This window comes from Phyllostomus hastatus, unplaced genomic scaffold (genome assembly GCF_019186645.2).
Source record: "Phyllostomus hastatus isolate PE091 unplaced genomic scaffold, TTU_PhHast_1.1 phas_contig_80, whole genome shotgun sequence".
NCBI classification, from domain to species: Eukaryota; Metazoa; Chordata; class Mammalia; order Chiroptera; family Phyllostomidae; genus Phyllostomus; species Phyllostomus hastatus.
In genome coordinates, this window is record NW_025333960.1 from 5,318,954 (window position 1) to 5,338,519 (window position 19,566).

General features: G+C 38.8%; 1 protein-coding gene across 14 annotated transcripts in view; it reads right to left on the bottom strand.

Annotated features, from left to right (window-relative positions):
• Positions 1-19,566, bottom strand: part of CEP192 (centrosomal protein 192) — a 137,743-nt gene that overhangs the window by 65,760 nt on the left and 52,417 nt on the right. For all 14 annotated transcript variants that reach the window (XM_045849775.1, XM_045849774.1, XM_045849773.1 and 11 more), the window contains 3 exons: positions 18,888-19,018; positions 4,802-5,633; positions 4,594-4,717 (listed from right to left, as the gene is read on the bottom strand). In XM_045849775.1, coding sequence (XP_045705731.1) covers positions 4,594-4,717; positions 4,802-5,633; positions 18,888-19,018 — 1,087 coding nt within the window. The remainder of the gene's footprint in view (positions 1-4,593; positions 4,718-4,801; positions 5,634-18,887; positions 19,019-19,566) is intronic.

Genomic DNA, 19,566 nt, shown 5'->3' on the forward strand with positions numbered 1-19,566 from the left:
CCTATCAGATGCAGAGTTCAAAACACTGGTAATCAGGATGCTCACAGAAATGGTTGAATATGGTAGGAAAATAGAGGAAAAAGTGAAGGATATACAAAAGTGAAATAAAGAAAAATATACAGGGAACCAACAGTGAAGGGAAGGAAACTGGAACTCAAATCAACGATTTGGAGCAGAAGGAAGAAATGAACATTCAACCAGAACAGAATAAAAAGAGAGGAATTCAAAAAAATGAGGAGAGGCTTAGGAACCTCCAGGACAATTTTAAACTTTCTAACATCTGACTCATAGGAGAACAAGAAGGAGAAGAGGAAGAGCAAGAAATTAAAAACTTATTTGAAAAAATAATGAAGGAGAACTTCCCCAATCTGGCAAGGGAAATAGACTTTCAGGATGTCCAGAAACCTCAGAATCCCAAGTAATTGGACCCAAGAAGGAACAAACTAAGACACACCATATTAAATTACCTAAGATGAAAGGTAAGCAGAGAATCTTAAAAGCAACAAGAGAAAAGAGAGTTACCTACCAAGGAGATGCCATAAGACTATCAGCTGATTACTCAAAGAAACTTTACAGGCAAGAAGGGAACAAGTATCCAAATTCAGGACTGCCGGCCAAGATGGAGGTGTAGATAGGTACACTTTGGCTCCTTGCACAACTAAAAGACGAGCAACAATAAATTTAAAAACAAAAAATAACCACAAATGCCAGAAAAATCGAACTGTATGGAAGTATGAAAACCAAGAAGTTAAAGATGAAAATTCACCTAGACCAGTGGGAGGGGCAGAAATGGGCGGCTGGGTCAGAGAGGTCTCGCTGCAAGGAAGCAGCTGGAGGACAGAGGCAGGTGAGGCAGTGGTTGGCAGACCAGTCGAAGTGGCAGCTCTTGGAGCAGGCAGTCCCACATTTGATTGCAGATAAATGGGGAGGAACAACTGGGAAGCAAGACAGACTGTGCCACCGAGGGTTCCAGTGCAGGGAAGTAAAGCTACAAAAACCTCTTTCTGTAAAAACCTTTGGGGGTTGCAGCAACAAGAGACACTCCAAGCCTCAAAGAAGAGTTTGTTGGAGAGACCCACAGGGTCCTAGAACATACACAAACCCACCCACCCAGGAATTAGCACCAGAAGGGCCTAATTTGCTTGTGGGTAACAGGGGAAGTGACTGAAAGCTGGCTGAGAGCTGAGCAAGTGACACCGCTCCTACTTGGACCCCTCCCCTACACACAGCATCTCAACGCAAGGTGTATTTCCCTGCCCTGGAAAATACCTAAGGCTCTGCTGCCTAATACTACCAGACACGCCGAGACAAAAAGGCCTAAATGAAAGAACAGATCAAAGCTCCAGATATAGAACTAAGCAATGAATACTAGACAACCTAGACAAGAGTGGGCTAGAAAGAAGTATTCAAATGCATGAAAGACAAGGACTTAGTCCAAGATTACTCTCCCCAGCAAAGCTATCAATTTAGAATGGAAGGACAGATAAAGTGCTTCCCAGAAAAGTCAAGTAAAAGAAGTTTATCACCACTAAGCCCGTAGTATATGAAATATTAAAGGGACTAAACTATGAAAAAGATGATGATCAAAAATACGAACAGTAAAATGACAACAAACTCACAACTATCAACAACTGAACCTAGAAAAAAACAAAACAAAAAACAAAAATGAAAAACAAAACAAACAACTAGAACAGGAGCAAAATCACAGAAATGGAGATCACCTGGAGGGTTATCAGCAGGGAGAGGGAGAAGGAAGAATGGGGAAAAGGTACAGGGAATAAGAAGTATAAATGGTAAGCACAAAATAGACAGGGGGAGGTTAAAAATAGTATAGAAAATGGAGAAGCCAAAGAAGTTTTAAGTATGACCCACATACATGAGCTAGGGGTAGGGGGGAATATTGGTGGGAGGTGGGATGCTGGATCAAGGGGGATAAAAGGGACCAAAAATGGGACAACTGTAGCATAATCAATAAAATATACTTAAAAAAGGACACATATTCATATTTGCTTATAAATGCATAAAGAAACCATAAACCAATACCTAAGAAACTAATAACAGCTATTCTCTGTTAAGGGGACTGGGGAACTAGGCAGATGAGAACAGCATAATGAAGGGAAATATGCCCACATGTACATACATGTCTAACCATGAATACATATAAAATACACTTTTAAACAACTTACACTGTTCAAAAATTATATATACATACACACATATACCTATAAACATGCATAATTTTTGAATAACATTAACTTACAGGCTTTTCAAAAACTTAAATTTTAAAAAGTTCTTATAACTTGAAGTAGTTTATACCTATCCTGATAAACTTGTCCCTAAAACCTGTGAAACAGGATTCTCATTCCAACTCTTGAAAAGGCATTTACTGCCCTAATGGGTATGCCTCAACTGGTTAGGCATTGTATCACAAAGCAAAAGGTCTCTGGTTCAATTCCAAATTCCCAGTCAGGACACATATCTGGGTTACAAGTTCAGCCTCATGTCAGGGCGCATACTAGATGCAATCAATCAATGTTTCTCATAATAATGTTTCTCTCCCTGTCTTTCTATCCCCCTCTCCCTCTCTCTAAAAATACATAAAATCTTTTTTCTTCTAGAAGAAAAAGAACTTATCAATCTTACTAGTATTAAAAATGCAAATACTGTAAGATTTTAAAAAGTCCAAAGCTATATTATTTAAAATTATGATCAGAAAACAATGAAATCCAAACTCTCACCACATAGTGAAGTTAAGAAAGAGTGCAAGTCTTTAAGACACTCTAGAAATAATTTGCTAATACGGAGAGCCTTCAAACAGACTTACTCTCAACTTGGTAATTTCACTTCTAAATATCTATCCTAAGGAAACGAACTGCAATTGGGCAGATGACCAGAGGTCCCTAGAAAACAGGGGAGACCCCAGGTCCAAGGGAACCCCTGCCCCACTGCTGCAAAAAGGTGATGGGGACAGACGGGTACCCACACAACAGAAGGCAAATTACTTAAGGCACACTGCACAACAAAGACAGGTTAACACAGCCCATGCCTTCCTGAAGGAATGGGCTATGGAAGGAGGCTGCTGCCCAGGGCAAGCTGTAGATAAAAACAATGTGACTGTGAGAGCTTACACTGGCAGAGTTATTCATGACATAGTGGTGGGGGGTAGACCCTGCTTGACAAAGACCCTGCTTGAACTGCGGAGGCCCAATGCCCCACCCTGGATGGACAGATGCATATGCGCCTGTGTGTGGTTGGGAAACTTTTGCCCTGACACAGATGGCAGTCGAAAGAGGGTCAAAGATACCAGGGGCTGACAAAAAAGGCAAATATTGAGTCACCCTAGGAAAAGCTAGACACTCCCACTGGCTTCCTGCACTCATAAGATTTCAGGAGGGCCTTATAAAGTAAAGGGCAGAAAAGCCTTTTCTTTCTCACACTATTGGTACAGGCACTTGGTACCAAGAAGTCAAACCCTTGTTTTGGAACTTGGTGCAAGCTCTTTCTCTGGGCTTTTGGCATTTGGATATGCTGGGCCTCTGGCTCTGCTCCCTGCATGGACAGGAACGCTCGTGGGGCCAGGAAGACGCCAGGCCCACCAGGTACATAGACGCCATATGTATGGGAGCCTACTGCTGAAGGAAGAGTCCCATGCTGGAACATGGGCCTCCCTGGGCACCAACCTCAGGGATACAATGCATACTTCATGGGTCCTGGACCACTACACAGAGACTGAGAGCAGCACACTGCAGATGCAGAAGGAAAGAGCTTCTGTGAGAAGATGGCGACTCTGAAACCAACAAGTGCACATGCCAGAGAGGACAGAGACCTGTTTGCATGACTGGCTGATGGACAGATAATGTATAGGGAACTTCTGGGTCTTGTGGGAGAGAAGGGCTCTGAACAGGAGTGCTCTCAGCTCCCCATCTAGGTTGGAATCCTGTTAACAAAAACCTAGTTCCTTCAACACAAATCGTTGGGTCATATTAAAAGGGCAACAAGTAGCCAAAGCCCAGTTTGCATGGTTCTATGGTCAAAACACATAAAAAATTTTATGAGCAAATTTGTCCATCTCCTCTATCACTAAAATGGAAAAACAGTACATAGTAAGTATCAACCTATATCTACCAAAAGCATGTAAAACACCACAAATCCTTTATTCAATGTGTAACATAACTAATTTTCATTCATTCGTTCATTCATTCGAGAGAGAGGAAGAGAGGGAGAGAAACATCAATGTGTTAGAGACACAGCCATTGGTTTCTTCTTTACACGCCCCCAACTGTGGAGCTGGCCCACATCCCAGGCATGTGCCCTAAGTGGGAATCAAACTGGTGACCTTTCAGTTCTCAGGACAGCACACAATCCACTAAGACACAGCAGCCAGGGCTAATTTTCTTTTAAATACAGGGAATTATTATTGTAAGTGAAAAACAAGAGTATAAAAATTTGCACACAAAACTGGCTTGAATGAAATTCATGAAACATTTACAACAGTTACTTTTGAATGATGAACCTCTAATTAATTTTCTTTTGTATACTTTTTTCCAACTTTCTTATACTGAGCATGTATTATTATTTTTTTTAAGTACCTACCCTGACAAACTTGTTCCAGAAATTTCACTAGGAGAAGAGTGACTCAGTGGAGAAGTGGAAGGTCTGAAGCTATCCTGGTCATCTTCTGAACTATGTCCACCATGCTCAGGAGGATTTTTCAAATCTATCAGAAAGGTGTATTTTTTAATGAGAATGGGAATAAAAAACTTGCATAATTTTGTGAATGTGATCAATTACTGATACTTACCAACACTTTTAGGTGAGATTAAGAAATGGTTTCCAAAAGTCACATGCTTTTCACTGTTACTTGTTTCACTAACACATTCATTTTGCCTCTGATTTTCTCTATCATTTTGCATTTCTTCATACTCTCTTGACAGCCAAAGGGATGTTACTCTGGGGCTCTTTACTAATGAATAACTATTAGACGTTGAAATGGATAATGAGGTAACTTTTTCACTGTTACCAGTATCTGGTGATTTGTCATCAATGGAATGTGTCTTCACATCAACTACTGCACTCTCACACTCTCTTATACTAGTAAGAATTGAATTAGAAGAATTTATTGTTCTAAATGATTCCTGGTTTTTGCTCTCTCCATTTTCACCATAAAAAATAGCTGCTGTATTTTCTTCTGATTCTCTTATAGTTATACTAGAAGCACCTAAATCCATTGTATGGATGTTCTTTGTCATCCCTTCTTTTAGCAAAGATAAATCCCAAATGTCAGACACATCAGCTCTTGAAAAGTTTTCCAGTCCATTTTTGCAACTACTAAGTTCTGTTTTTTTAAGGTATTTCTCCATATCAAATGAACTGGATCCATTACTTTTTTCTGAATCATTAGATAAGAAATGAGACAAAATGGAAGAGTCCTTTTGTTTACCATCCTCCTGCAAAGTCTTCTGTCTAGTTTTATTTGAAAGTGCCTTAATCATGGCAGCAAGTTGGGCAGGATCAGTACTCACTGATGTATTTGCAATAGCTGAAGCAATCGTGCTTATCCTGAGTATAGAATCGCCACCCTCAGGAAGCTTGCCTTTGCAGCTTTGGGGTTTGCTGTTCATGAAGAAAGTGTCCTATGAATGAGGAAACTTACATCAGATAAATTTATTTCAGGTCCACAGAGAGGCACATATTAGTTTAATTTTTATTTATAAATGCTACACAAGATTTAACAGCACCATTAGTGGTATAACAGTTAAACATCCTAAAGAAATATGACAGATGTCATCAACTTTAATCGAGTAGTGGATTATGCATATACTCTGATTATCAATGGTTAAAAAACAAAACCAAACAATCTTCTTGAGGAAAATAATGCTAAACCTGAATCAGAGAATAATTTAAAACCAAAATATTAAGATAAGAAGATTGACACTTCCGGCAAGATGGAGGAATAGATGGACGCACCGTACCTCCTCGCACAACCAAGAATAAAACAACAATAATTTACAGATAGAATAACACTCAGAACGGATAGAGGATTTATCTGAGTGGAAGTCGGACAGCCAAGAAGTTGAAGTAGACCCGTACATCCAGACTGGTAGGAGACGATGAGCCGGGCAGGCGCGGGGCGGGCGCGGGGCTGGCGCGGGTCGGTGGCGCGTGGAGGTCGGGGAAAATTTGGCGCGAAATCGGCGCGACAGCCATCCGGGGCGCAAGAACACAGCAGTGATCCCTGAGTACGCAAGCTGCAGCTGGGGGACCCAGTGAGGCAGCGATTGTGGACCAGGGCAGAGCTCCCAGCCCAGGAGCCAAGAGAAGGGTCTGAGCCCAGGAGAACGGAACTACTGCCATTGTTCCCTCCCCTCCCCACTCCCGCCACCGCCTCCACATATAACGTCACAATCTAGCGACTGGGGTGCCCAGCCCCGGTGAACACCTAAGGCTCCGCCCCTCACCGTAACAAGAGTAACGAGACCGGAAAGGAGAGACAGGGAAAGACATAAGACAGGTTTCCAACAGAACAGATCAGTCCCCCAGGACTCATCCTTTTGAACGACCAAGAAATAGCCAATCTATCAGATGCACAGTTCAAAACACTGGTGATCAGAAAGCTCACGGAATTGGTTGATTTTGGGCGCAATTTAGATGAAAGGATGCAGGTTACCATAAAAGAGATGCAGGAAGATACGCGGAGGAGAGCCAATAGTGAAAGGAAGGAATCTGAGTCTCAAAACAATACAGTGGACCAGAAGGAAGATAGAATCAACCAAGCAGGAAAGAATGATGAAATAAGAATTCAAAAAATCGAGGAAAAGCTTAAGAGCATCCAGGACACCTTTAAACGTTCCAACATCCGAATTATACGGGTACCAGAAGGGGAGGAGCAACAAGTGGAAAAGTTATTTGAACAAATAATAAAGGAGAATTTCCCCAATCTGGCAAAGGGAACAGTCTTCCAAGAAATCCAAGAAGCTCAGAGAGCCCCAAAGAAGTTGGACCCACGAAGAAACACACCAAGGCACATCATAATTACATTAGCCAAGGTAAAAATGAAGGAGAGAATCCTAGAAGCAGCAAGAGATAAGGGGACAGTAACCTACAAAGGAGTTCCCATCAGACTGTCAGCTGATTTCTCCAAAGAGACCTTACAGGCAAGAAGGGGCTGGAAAGAAATATTCCAAGTCATGAAAGGCAAGGACCTACATCCCAGAGTGCTCTATCCAGCAAAGCTCTCATTTAGAATGGAAGGGAAGATAAAGTGCTTTTCAGATAAGGTCAAATTAAAGGAGTTCATCATCACCAAGCCCTTATTTTATGAAATGCTAAAGGGACTTATCTAAGAAAAGAAGATAAAGAAGAGACATGTATAGTAAAAGGACAGCAAACTCAAAATTATTAACAACCACACCTAAAGCAAAACCAAAAGAAACTAAGTAAACAACTAGAACAGGAACAGAAACACAGAAATGGAGGGCACATGGAGGGCTAGCAGCAGAGGGGTGGGAGGAGGAAAGACGGGGAAAAGGCATAGAGAATAAGTAGCATAGAATGTAGGTTGAAAATAGATAGGGGGAGGGCAAGAATAGTACAGGAAATGTAGAAGCTAAAGAACTCATAAGTATGACACATGGACATGAACTAAAGGGGGGGAACATGGGTGGGAGAGGGTACAGGGTGGAGGGGAGAGAAGAGGGGAAATGGGACAACTGTAATAGCATAATCAATAAAATATATTAAAAAAAAAAAGAAGAAGATTGAGAAGCCAATGTGCCAGAGTGACTGCCCAGTATAGTTCCTGATAATTTAATTAAATTGTTAGAATAATTTATAGGCAAGATATAAATAGAAATCATAGGTAAAAACTAAAATGGAACCAGAGCAAAGAAATAAGCTTATTTAATATTCAGATGTGCAAGTAAAAACTTCTGCCTCCAGTAATACCAGACAAAGTTTTGCAAATGAATTGTTCCTGAGAGCAATAAGATTTGGAGATATATTCAGAGATACCCCTTAAGAGGCATCAGAGAGGTTTAAAATTAATTAATTAATTAACTAATTAATTAAACTATGAGGCAAAAACTCAAAGGAAGAATGACAAAGAGGTAAGTCCATTAAGGAAGATCCCTAGGGTATTTGCTGCTACAAAAAAGGTAACTCATTAAACCTCAAAAAGAAGCTAAGCACAGCTGTTCTTATCAGAGTAAGGGTATAAAACCTCCATTCAGAATATGACAATTCAGCAGGGGGTGGACCTGGTCAACACTTCTCTTTAGGGAAAGAGGAAAGAAGAAGCAAAATTCAACTGATCCTGCTGAGGACTGTGGCTCAGCTTTAAATCAGCTCAGTCTCTGAAACTGGATTAAAGTGATCTGAGAGTGCTAGAGTTCTTTGTTCCCTTTCAGAAGCAAACATAAATCCTGTGAACAACTTATCCTATAAAAGTACACCCCTCAATCAACAACTGACACATGATGTTCTAAGATAATGTGGCCCAAACCCAAGAAAAATGACCTGTGGAAGAACCAGAACACATCAGACTCCAAAACACAACCAAATCTAAAATCAAAACATAAACATCTAAAACGTAAGATCTAACATAAAATCTAAAACATAATTAAGGAGTTAAAAGACAATGCTGAGGACTTCTGACCAAGATGGAGGCAGAGGTAGATGTACTTTGCCTCCTCACACAACCAAAAAAAAAAAAAGACAACAACAAATTAAAATAAAAAACAAAAACAAAGAGCTGCCAGAAAACAGAACTGTTGTCCTATGGAAGTCAGACAACCAAGAAGTAAAAGAAGAAACATTAATTCAGACTGGTAGGAGGGGCAGAGACAGGCAGCTAGAACAGAGAGGACATGCAGGAAGGCGGTGGCTGGACAACTGGGTAGAGGAGGCGATGGCCTGTGGATTAGGCAGTCCCATATTTGCATGCACATAAACCAGGAGGAACAACTGAGGAGGCAAACAGACTGTGCAACCCAGGTTTCCAGCGTGGGGAAATAAAGACTCAAAACCTCTGTCTGTAAAAACCTGTGGTAATTGAGCTAGCAGGAGAAACTCCTAGCCTCACATGAGACTTGGTTGGAGACCCACAAGGTCCTAGAATGTACTCAAGCTCACCCATGAGGTCATCAGCACCAGAAGGGCCCAATTTGTTTGTGAGAGGCAGGAGAAGTGACTAAAAGCTATCCAAGAGCCGAACAAGACCTCTTGTTTACATACAGCGCCACAATGCAACAAAGTGGAGGGCCCCACGCTGGCAAATACCTAACGCTCCGCCACTTACTAAGTAACAGGTTCCAAGAAACCAAAAAATATGGCCCAAATCAAAGAATCGATTAAAGCTCCAAAAACAGAACTAAGCAATGAAGAGCTATCCAACTTATCAAATGGACAGTTCAAAGCAATGGTAATCAGGATGCTCAACAGAAATGGTTCAGTACGGTTGCAAAATAAAAGAAAAAAGTGAAGGCTATGCAAAGTAAAATATAGAAAAATATACAGGGAAACAACAGTTAAGGGAAGGATATTGGGAGTCAAATCAACGATTTGGAGCACAAGGAAGAAGTACACATTCAACCAGAACATTATAAAGAAACAAGTATTCAGAAAAATAAGGAGAGGCTTAGGAACCTCTGGGACAACTATAAACATTCCAACCTTCAAATCATAGCGGTACCAGAAGAAGAAGAGCAAGAAATTGAAAACTTATTTGAAAACATAATGGAGAACTTCCCGAATCTGGCAAAAAAAAAAAAAAAAAAAGACTTCCAGGAAGTCCAGGAAGCTCAGAGTCCCAAAGAAGTTGGACCCAAGAAAGCACACACCAAAGCACATCATAATTACATTACCCAAGATTAAATATAAGGAGAGACTCTTAAAAGCGGCAAGAGAAAAGGAGAGAGTTTCCTATAAAGGAGTTCCCATAAGATTACGAGATAATCTCTCAAAAGAAACCTTACAAGGAAGACAGGACTGGGAAGAAGTACTGCAAGTCATGAAAGGCAAGGAGCTACATCCAAGATTACTCTCCCTGGCAAAGCTACCATTTAGAATGGGAGGGCACATCAAGTGCTTCCCAGATAATGTCAAGTTAAAGGAGTTAAACATCACCAAGCCCTTATTATATGAAATGTTATAGGGACTTACTACGAAAAAGAAGGTGATCAAAACTATGAACAGTAAAATGACAACAAACTTAAAATTATCAACAACTGAACCTAAAAAAAAAGAAAAGAAAAACAACTAAGCAAACAACTGGAATAGGAACAGAATCACAGAATCACACGAAGGGTTATCAGCGGGCAAGGGGGGAGGGGAGAATGGGGGAAAAGGTACAGGGAATAAGAAGCATAAATAGCAGGTACAATATAGACAGGGGGAGGTTAAGAATATATAGGATATGGAGAAGCCAAAGAACTTACATGTATGACTCACAGCCATGAACTAAGGGGGTGGGGGCAAATGCCATTCATACACTCCTTGGTGACATCATATCAAACCCAAACAAGGTTCCCGATGTTGTAGTCCTTCCAGAATTGCATCAGTGTCTTCCTCAACTGCAGCAATAGCCTCAAAACAGGTCCTCCTCAGGTAGTAGGCCTTAAAGCTACTGTAACTCCTTGATCTATTGGTTAAATCAAAGAGGTGGTGTCTAGAGAAACACCACACTGATATTAAGATGAAGAACACCAGAAAAGAAGGATGTCTGAGTGCACTATCTACAATAAGCAAAATCTTGAAAGGTATGTTACTCTCCAAACACTACTTCTCAATTTCGCTGGCAACACTATTTAGGAGGGCATCTTGGAGAAGGTACTGGGTCACCCATAACTTCTTATTGCTCCTATAGGACACTGGAAATGGGTGTTTACTCTTACACTTGAAGGCCCTGGAGTTCTCATTATGCCAGAACACTAAGGGTTTCTTTCAATTTGTAGCAAGCAACATTGACCCAAAGCAAGGCTGTTAACCTTTCCTAAGAAGCCCTAAAACCCAACATTCACTTGGTCTGCTTGTGGATCAAAGTCCTTTCAGGCATCTGCTTCCAGAATAGGAAGGTTTTATTCATACTGAATATTTATCATGGCAAGTAATTTTCCTCCAAAATTTGTTTATCCAAACTTTCCAAAAATTCTTCAGCTGCCTTTCATCAGCACTCACAGGCTCACCACTCACTTTCAGGTTATGTAATGAAAAACATTTCTTAAATTGTTCAACTACCGAGAGCTAGCAGTAAATTCAACAACGCAGTTGAATCCACCCTTACTTTTCAACACTGCAAACAAATTTTTTGCTTTCCATAATAATCATGTTGCTAAGAGGCCTACACTTCTGTCTCTGGTCTTCAATCCAGGTAGTTATAATATTCAAAAATGATTTAATGTAATTCACCTCAATACCAAAAGGAAAACCTTATGGTCACCTCCTTGAAACACAAAAATTCATTTGGCAAGATTAAATCTCCTTACAAGTTAAAAAACAAAAACAAAACTAGCAAACAAATGTTAGACAGAAATTTCCTTCATTGATAAAAATACAGTGTACTTAACATTGAAAGATAAAATACTGAAAAACTTTCCCACTAAGTAGAGGAAACCCAAAATATTCACTTCTACTTAATGTTCCAAGGTGCAGTCAAGTAAAGCTAGACAAGGAAATGAAGGTATAAGAATTAGAAAGGAGAGAGGGAAGGTGGAGACGAGATTGGTGGGAGAAGAGTCCTCTTCCCCCTGCACACAGGTAAAACACCTAGCCAATCTTCTGATGAACAAGGCAAACAGCCAATACTACCCCACTATTTATGAAGATTGGACACCAAAAATTGGGGAGGACACTGAAAAAATCAGATGTGAGACAATAAAACCTGGAACTGTGAAAAGACCAGAGCTGGATCCAAAGAGCGGTTGTCCCAGAAGCTGAGACAGTGAGACAAAGTTGACTTTGCTGCTCCAGAGAACTTAGTCAGAAGAAGCTCTGAACACCAGGATCCCTGCTGGAAGAGGAAACCCACCAACAAAGGAACTACTAACAGATAACAACAGAAGAAGAAGGTGAAGGAGGGTATAGAAGCCACACTAATTGAACCCAGGACCGATCTGGAAATACAACTAAATGGTGAACCAATCTGGAAATATAATTAAATGGTGGAAATATTACTCAGAACACACAACTGAACAAGAACAAAAGAGAATCTGTAAAACCTTCCACACATGGAACAACCAGCTTCAACACAACCTGCCTACATCTGCACAGCAGAATAGAAGAGGTGGTAGGTAGATGGAGTGACCTTCAGTAAAGCAGCTAGAGGGAATGACCCATCAAAGAAAGACCCAACAACAATCAAAACCCAAAGACATACAGAGAGGCAACATAAACAACAGCCCACAATCAGCAGGCTCAGGAGATTAAGGAGAGTGCACCACTGAATCTCACAGGTTTTCTACCATAGAAGTTCACTCCATAAACCCAGGGAATCAAAAATTATCAATTTAAGAAGCTGAGGCTAACAAGAAGAGTCTCACAAACAATGGGAAGACAAAGAAACAATCCCCAAATGAAAGGAAAGGAGGGAGCCTCAGAAAGAATGCTAAATGAAATAGAGGCAAGTCAACTGTCAGATATTGAGCTCAAAGTAGTGATTATAAGGAAACTCAATGAGCTCACAGAGAGTTACCAGAAACTACAAGGAAACAACAATGAACTCACTGCAAACTACATCAACATGAAAAAGGAAATGGAAACTATCAACAAGGGCCAAGGGGAAATGAAGAATACAATTTCGGAACTAAAGAACACAGTAGAAGGAATCAAAATCAGGCTTCAGAAAGCACAGGATTGGATTAGCGAGCTGGAGGACAACATAGAAAAAAGCACCCAGAAGGAGCAAGAAAAGGAAAAGAGGCTCAGAAAGAATGAAAAGGAGTTCAGGGAAATGCAGCACAACATGAAACATAATAATATCTGTCTAATAGGAATACCAGAAGAAGAAGAAGAAGAGAAAGGGATAGAAAACCTCTTTGAAAAAGTAATGATGGAAAACTTCCCTAATTTGAGGAGAGAAAAAGTCACACAAATACAGGAAACACAGAAGGTCCCAATCGAGAGAAACCCAAAGAGGCCCACTTCAAGATACATCATAATTAAAATAGCAAAATTCCAAGATAAAGAGAGAATGTTAAAGGCAGAAAGAAAAACAGGAAGTAATATAAAAGGGAGACCTAATAAGACTAGCAGCTGACTTCTCAATGGATATGCTCCAAGTCAGAAGGCAAAGGCAAGAAAGATTTCAAGTAATGAAAATCAGAGGCCTGCAACAAAGAATACTTTATCCAGCAAGGCTCTCAATTAAAATGGAAGGCCAAATAAGGAGCTTCCTAGACAAAAGAAACCTCAAAGAATATACCTCCTCCAAGCCAACTCTGTAAGAGATGCTAAAGGGTTTGCTTTAAGAATCAGAAGAAAAACAGTGAAAGAGAGAGGAACACAGCTACAAAAAAAATGGCAATGAATATCAATAATAACCTAAAACTTAAATGGATTAAATGCCCCAATAAAAAGACACACAATAGCAGAATGGATTAGAAAACATGACCCACACAGATGCATCTTACAAGAGACCCACCTCAGAACAAAAGACCTAAACAGACTGCAAGTGAAGGGCTGGAAGAAAGCAAATATTCCAAGCAAATGCCTAGGGAAAAAAAAAAAAAACCAGGGTAGCAATACTCATATCACATAAAAGAGACTTCAAAAACAGAACCATAAAGAGAAACCAACAAGGTCACTTCATAATACTCAAGGGAATAATCAATCAAGAAGACATAAACATTATAAATGTATATGAACCCAACACAGGAGCACCCAAATGCATAAAGAAAATCTTGGAGGACTTCAAGAAAGATATTGACAGCAACACAATTATAATAGGAAATTTTAAACACCCCTCTGTCAAAAATGGACAGATCTTCCAAACAAAATATCAACAAAGATATTGTGGCATTGAACAATGCCCTAGATGAAATGGATTAACTGATATATACACAGCTTTTAATCCCAAAGAAGCAAAATACACAATCTTTTTAAATGCACATGGAATATTTCCAAAGATAGACCACATGACAGGACACAAAACAAGCCTCAACAAATTCAAAACAATTGAAATAATATCAAGCATTTTGTCCAACCACAAGGGACTGAAACTAGAAACCAACCTGAAGGAAAAAAGCCCCAAACACTCAAACTCATGGAGATTGAATAGCATGCTATTAAACAATGAATGGGTTAAGAATGAGATCAAGGAAGAAACAAAAAGTTTCTGGAAACAAATGATAATGAACTCACAACAATCCCAAATTTATGGGACACAGTGAAGGCAATCCTGAGAGGGAAGTTCATAGCAATACAGGACTACCTAAAGAAGACAGAAACATTTCAAATGAACAACCTAACCCTATGCCTACAAGAACTTGAGGAACAACAACAAAGACAGCCCAGAGCAAGTAGAAAGAAGGAAATAACCAAGAACAGAGCAAAATTAAATCACATAGAGACTAAAAGTACAATTCTAAGGATCAATGAATCAAGGAGCTGGTTCTCTGAAATGATCAACAAAACTGATAAGCCTTTAAGGAGGCTCATAAAGAACAAAAGAGAGAGGACCCAAATAAACACAAGCAGAAATGAAAGAGGAGAAATTACAACTAATACCACAGAAATACAAAGGATTGTAAGAAATTACTATGAAGAACTGTATGCTAAGAAATTTGAAAACCTAGATGAAACGGACAAATTTCTAGAAAAATATAATCTTCCAAAACTCAATGAAGAAGAAACAGAAAGCCTGAACAGATGATTAACAGCTGATGAAATTGAAACAATAATGAAAAAACTTCTGACACATTAAAGCCCTGGACCAGACGGTTTCACAGGAGAATTTTACAAAGCATTTAAGGGATAGCTAACCCCCATTCTCCCCAGATTATTTCAAGAAATTCAAGAAAATGGAAGACTTCCAAACTCTTTTGATGAAGCCAGCATCATCCTAATCCCAAAACTAGATAAAGAAATAACAAAGAAAGAAAACTTCAGGTCAATATCGCTGATGAACACACATGCTAAAATTCTCAACAAAATATTGGCAAATCTCATCCAGCAATACGTTAAAAAGATCAAACACCATGATTAAGTGGGATTCATCCTAGGGATGCAAGGATGGTACAATATTCACAAATCAATAAACATAATACACCACATAAACAAAAGACAAAAATCACATGATCATATCAATAGATGCAGAAAACACAACTGACAAGGTATAGCACCCATTTATGATAAAAACATTCAGCAGAGGGGGAATAGAAGGAGCATTCCTCAACATAATAAAGGCCATATACAAGACCTACAGCCAACATCATACTCAATGGACAAAAACTTAGAGCATTCCCACTAAGATCAGGAACAAGACAAGGATGCCCGCTTTCACCACTCCTATTCAACATAGTACTGCAAGTCCTAGCCACAGCAATCAGACAAGAAAAAGAAATAAAAGGAGTGCAAATTGGAAAGGAGGAAACAAAACTGTCACTGTTTGTAGATCACATGATACTGTACACAGAAAATCCTATAGACTCCACCAAAAAACTACTCAACCTAATAAATGAATTTGGCAAAACACCAGATACAAAGTCAATACTCAGAAGTCAAAGGCATTTTTGTATACCAACAATGAAACATCAGAAACAGAAATCAGGTAAAACATCCCATTTGATATAGTACCAAGAAAAATAAAATACCTGGGAATAAACCTAACCAAGGAAGTAAAAGACCTGTACTCAGAAAACAACACAAGACTGAAAAAAGAAATTAAGGAGGACGCAAACAAATGGAAGCATGTACCATGCTCATGGATTAGAAGAATTAACATCATCAAAATGGCCATATTACCCAAAGTGATTTACAGATTCAATACAATCCCTATTAAAGTACCAATGACATATTTCACAGATATAGAACAAACATTTCAGAAGTTTATATGGAACCATAAACAACCCCAAATAGCTGCAGCAATTTTGAGAAAGAAGAACAAAATAGGAGAGATCACAATACCTGATATCAAACTGTATTACAAAGCCACTGTAATCAAAACAGCCTGGTACTGGCATAGAAACAGACATATAGACCAATGGAACACAATAGAGAGCCCTGAACTAAACCCACATCTCTCTGGTCAATTAATATTTGACAAAGGGGGAAGAAGCATAAATTGGAGTAAAAATAGCCTCTTCAACAAATGTTGGGAGATCTAGACAGCTAAATGAAAAAAAAAAAAAGAAACTCGATCACTAACTTATACCATACACAAAAATAAATTCAAGGTGGATAAAAGGCTTAAATATAAGTTGTGCCACCATAAAAGTCCTAGAGGAAAACATCGTCAGGAAAATCTCAGAAATTCCATGCAGCAAAATCTTCACTAATATGTCTTCTAAAGCAAAAGACATAAAAGACAGAATAAATAAATGGGACTTCATCAAATTAGAAAGCTTCTACATGGCTAAAGAAAACAGCATTAAAATGAAAAGAGAACCAACTCAATAGGAAAATATACTTGCCAATGATACCTCGGACAAGGGTTTGATCTCCAAAATATATAAAGGACTCAGACGACTCCACTCCAGGAAGTCAAAAAAATCCAATTAAAAAACGGGCAAAAGACTTGAACAGACACTTCTCCAAGGAGGACTTACAGAGGGCCCAGAGACATATGAAAAGATGCTCAGTATCTCTAGTCATCAGAGAGAAGCAAATTAAAACCACAAGGAGATACCACCTCACACCAGTCAGAATGGCCATCATAAACAAATCAAACAGACAAGTATTGGAGAGGACACGGGGAAAAGGGAACCCTAGTTCACTGTTGGTGGGAATGCAGACCACTGCAGCAACTGTGGAAAACAGTATGGAATTTCCTCAGAAAACTAAAATTGGAACTGCCTTTTGACCCAGCAATTCTACCACTGGGATTGTACCCTAAGAACCCAGAAACACCAGCCCAAAAGCACCTATGCATCCCAGTGTTCATAGCAGCACAATTTACAATAGCCAAGTGCTGGAAGCAGCCTAAGTGCCCATCAGCAAAGGAGTGGATCAAAAAACTATGGTACATTTACATAGTGAAATTCTACGCAGCAGGAAGAAGGAGCTCCTACACTTCATCACAGCATGTATGGAACTGGAAAGCATCATGCTAAGTGAAGTGAGCCAGGCAGTGAGGGACAAATAACCTATGATCTCACCTTTAACTGGAACATAATCAACAAAAGAAACATGCACACAAAACATAACCAGAGACATTGAAATTAAGAACAATCAATAATAGCTGGAGAGAAGCGGGGAGGGGACAGAGGGATTAAGGGGTTTCAGGAGCTACTATAAAGGACACATGGACAAAACTAAGGGGGAGGGTAGAAAAAAGGGAGGGAGGTGGGTTTGGCTGGGATGGGAAGGAGTGGTGGGGAGGAAATGCAGACAACTCTAATGGAGTAACAATAAAGTCATTAAAAAAAAAGAATTAAGAACAAAACTGTAATTCTCAGATGATGTAACTATACATACAGAAAAATTCCAATGAATCTACAGATATTTATTAAAGGTAATAATAAATTTAGCATGGTAGCTGAATATAAGGTGAATATATTTTAAAAATATATTTCTGTTTAGCCACAACAAATGGAAAATGAAGTTAAGAAAGATAATATGAAAATAGTTGTCCTGGCTGGTGTGGCTTAGTGGATTGAGCACGGGCCTGCAAACCAAAGTCTCACAGGTTCAATTCTCAGACAGGGCATATACCTAGGTTGCAAGCCAGTCCCCCAGTACGGGGAGCTTGAGAAGCAACCACACGTTGATGTTTCTCTCCCCTTTTTCTCTTTCACTTTCCCTCTCTCTAAAAATAAATTAAAAAAAAAAAGAAAAGAAAATAGTGTTTCAACAACTTAGGAAGAAATCTAACAAAAGATGTACAAAAATCCCTACACAAAAGGATCATAAAATACAGAGAGAATTTAAAACTTAAATTGAAGTATGTGTCATTTTCATGGATAAAAAGACTCAATATTATGAAGATGTCAATTTTATTGTTTTACAGATTAAATGCAATCCCAATTAAAAGCTCAACAGGGTTGCTGGTTGGTTGGTTCATAGAAGGTAACAATTTGATTATAAAACATATGCAAAACTTCAAATAGCCAAAAATAGCCAAGATACTTTCACGTAAATATAAAAGGGAGGACCTAGTCTATTAAATATTAAGACTTACTATAAAGCTACAATATTCAACAATGTTACACTGACATATACAGACATTAGATCCCAAATGTCCATCAACAGCAGAATGGATATATTAAGTGAAAAATATTCATAAGAGACTACACAGTAATGAAAACAAGCTTCTTACATAATAGCACCTACAAACATATGTGAAAGAAACAAAGAAAAACGAAAATATGTTACATAATTTCTTGTATATAAAGTTCTAAAACAGGTGATATTAACATAGTGCTGAGGTCAGACAGGGGGAAGTAGTGTTCAGGAGTGGCAAATAATGGTTTCCAGACTGTTGGCTCTTTCTTGATCTGGTATATGCATGATATACAAGTTGTGGTAACTCATTAACTGAAAGTTTGTTTCATAAACTACTTCATATGTTCATTATACACTGATAAAAATGTTTTTACAAATTTAAAGGACACACAAAATTGAATCAACAAAAAAAACCAACCATGCATACTGCATATATTTTTCACACGTGACCTTATCTTGATCTTAGACAAGAACTGAAGTGGGTTTAGCTGTCCTTCATGAAAGGCTTATGATACCTCTGTTATGCCTTCATTGGCAGTTAATGTGACATCATTTTCATCCACTTGTGAAATACTCTCCAGTTCTTCAGCCTGAAGGGTAACTGATCCTGCACTTAGTTGTGGCTTGGATTGTTCATTTAAATCTCCTGTAGGAAATATACAATACCCAACTTATATCTACACATTATTACACAGAAACAATCTGTGAGTTGAGGATCACTCAACAAAATTGCCAAGGAAGAAATCTTTTACTCCACATATCAGTCATACACACAAAAACTGAATAAATGTACAGTCACTAAGACAAAGGACCAACCATTGTTAATTTGGCTAAATTCTGCACAGTCTAAATTTCAAACAAAGTGGATTTCAATTTCTCCCCTGCAAATACTAACAAACTCATTTAATATTTTCACATCTAAACATTTCACAAATACACAATAAGCTGAATTTAAAAACGATTACTTTTTTACAATAGTCAAAACTCAACTAATTATATACGTGGAGTATATTTATTCCAACTCCCCTATTAGAATACAGGATCTTTAAGGACTGGAGCATATCTTATAAAATTTTATATGCTATGTAGCACCAGGCATTATACTAGCAAAAAGCAGCATTTTGTTCATTGTATATTAACCAAAAAAATTTTATTTTAAATATTTACCATAGGTCTCTATTATACTTAGACTAT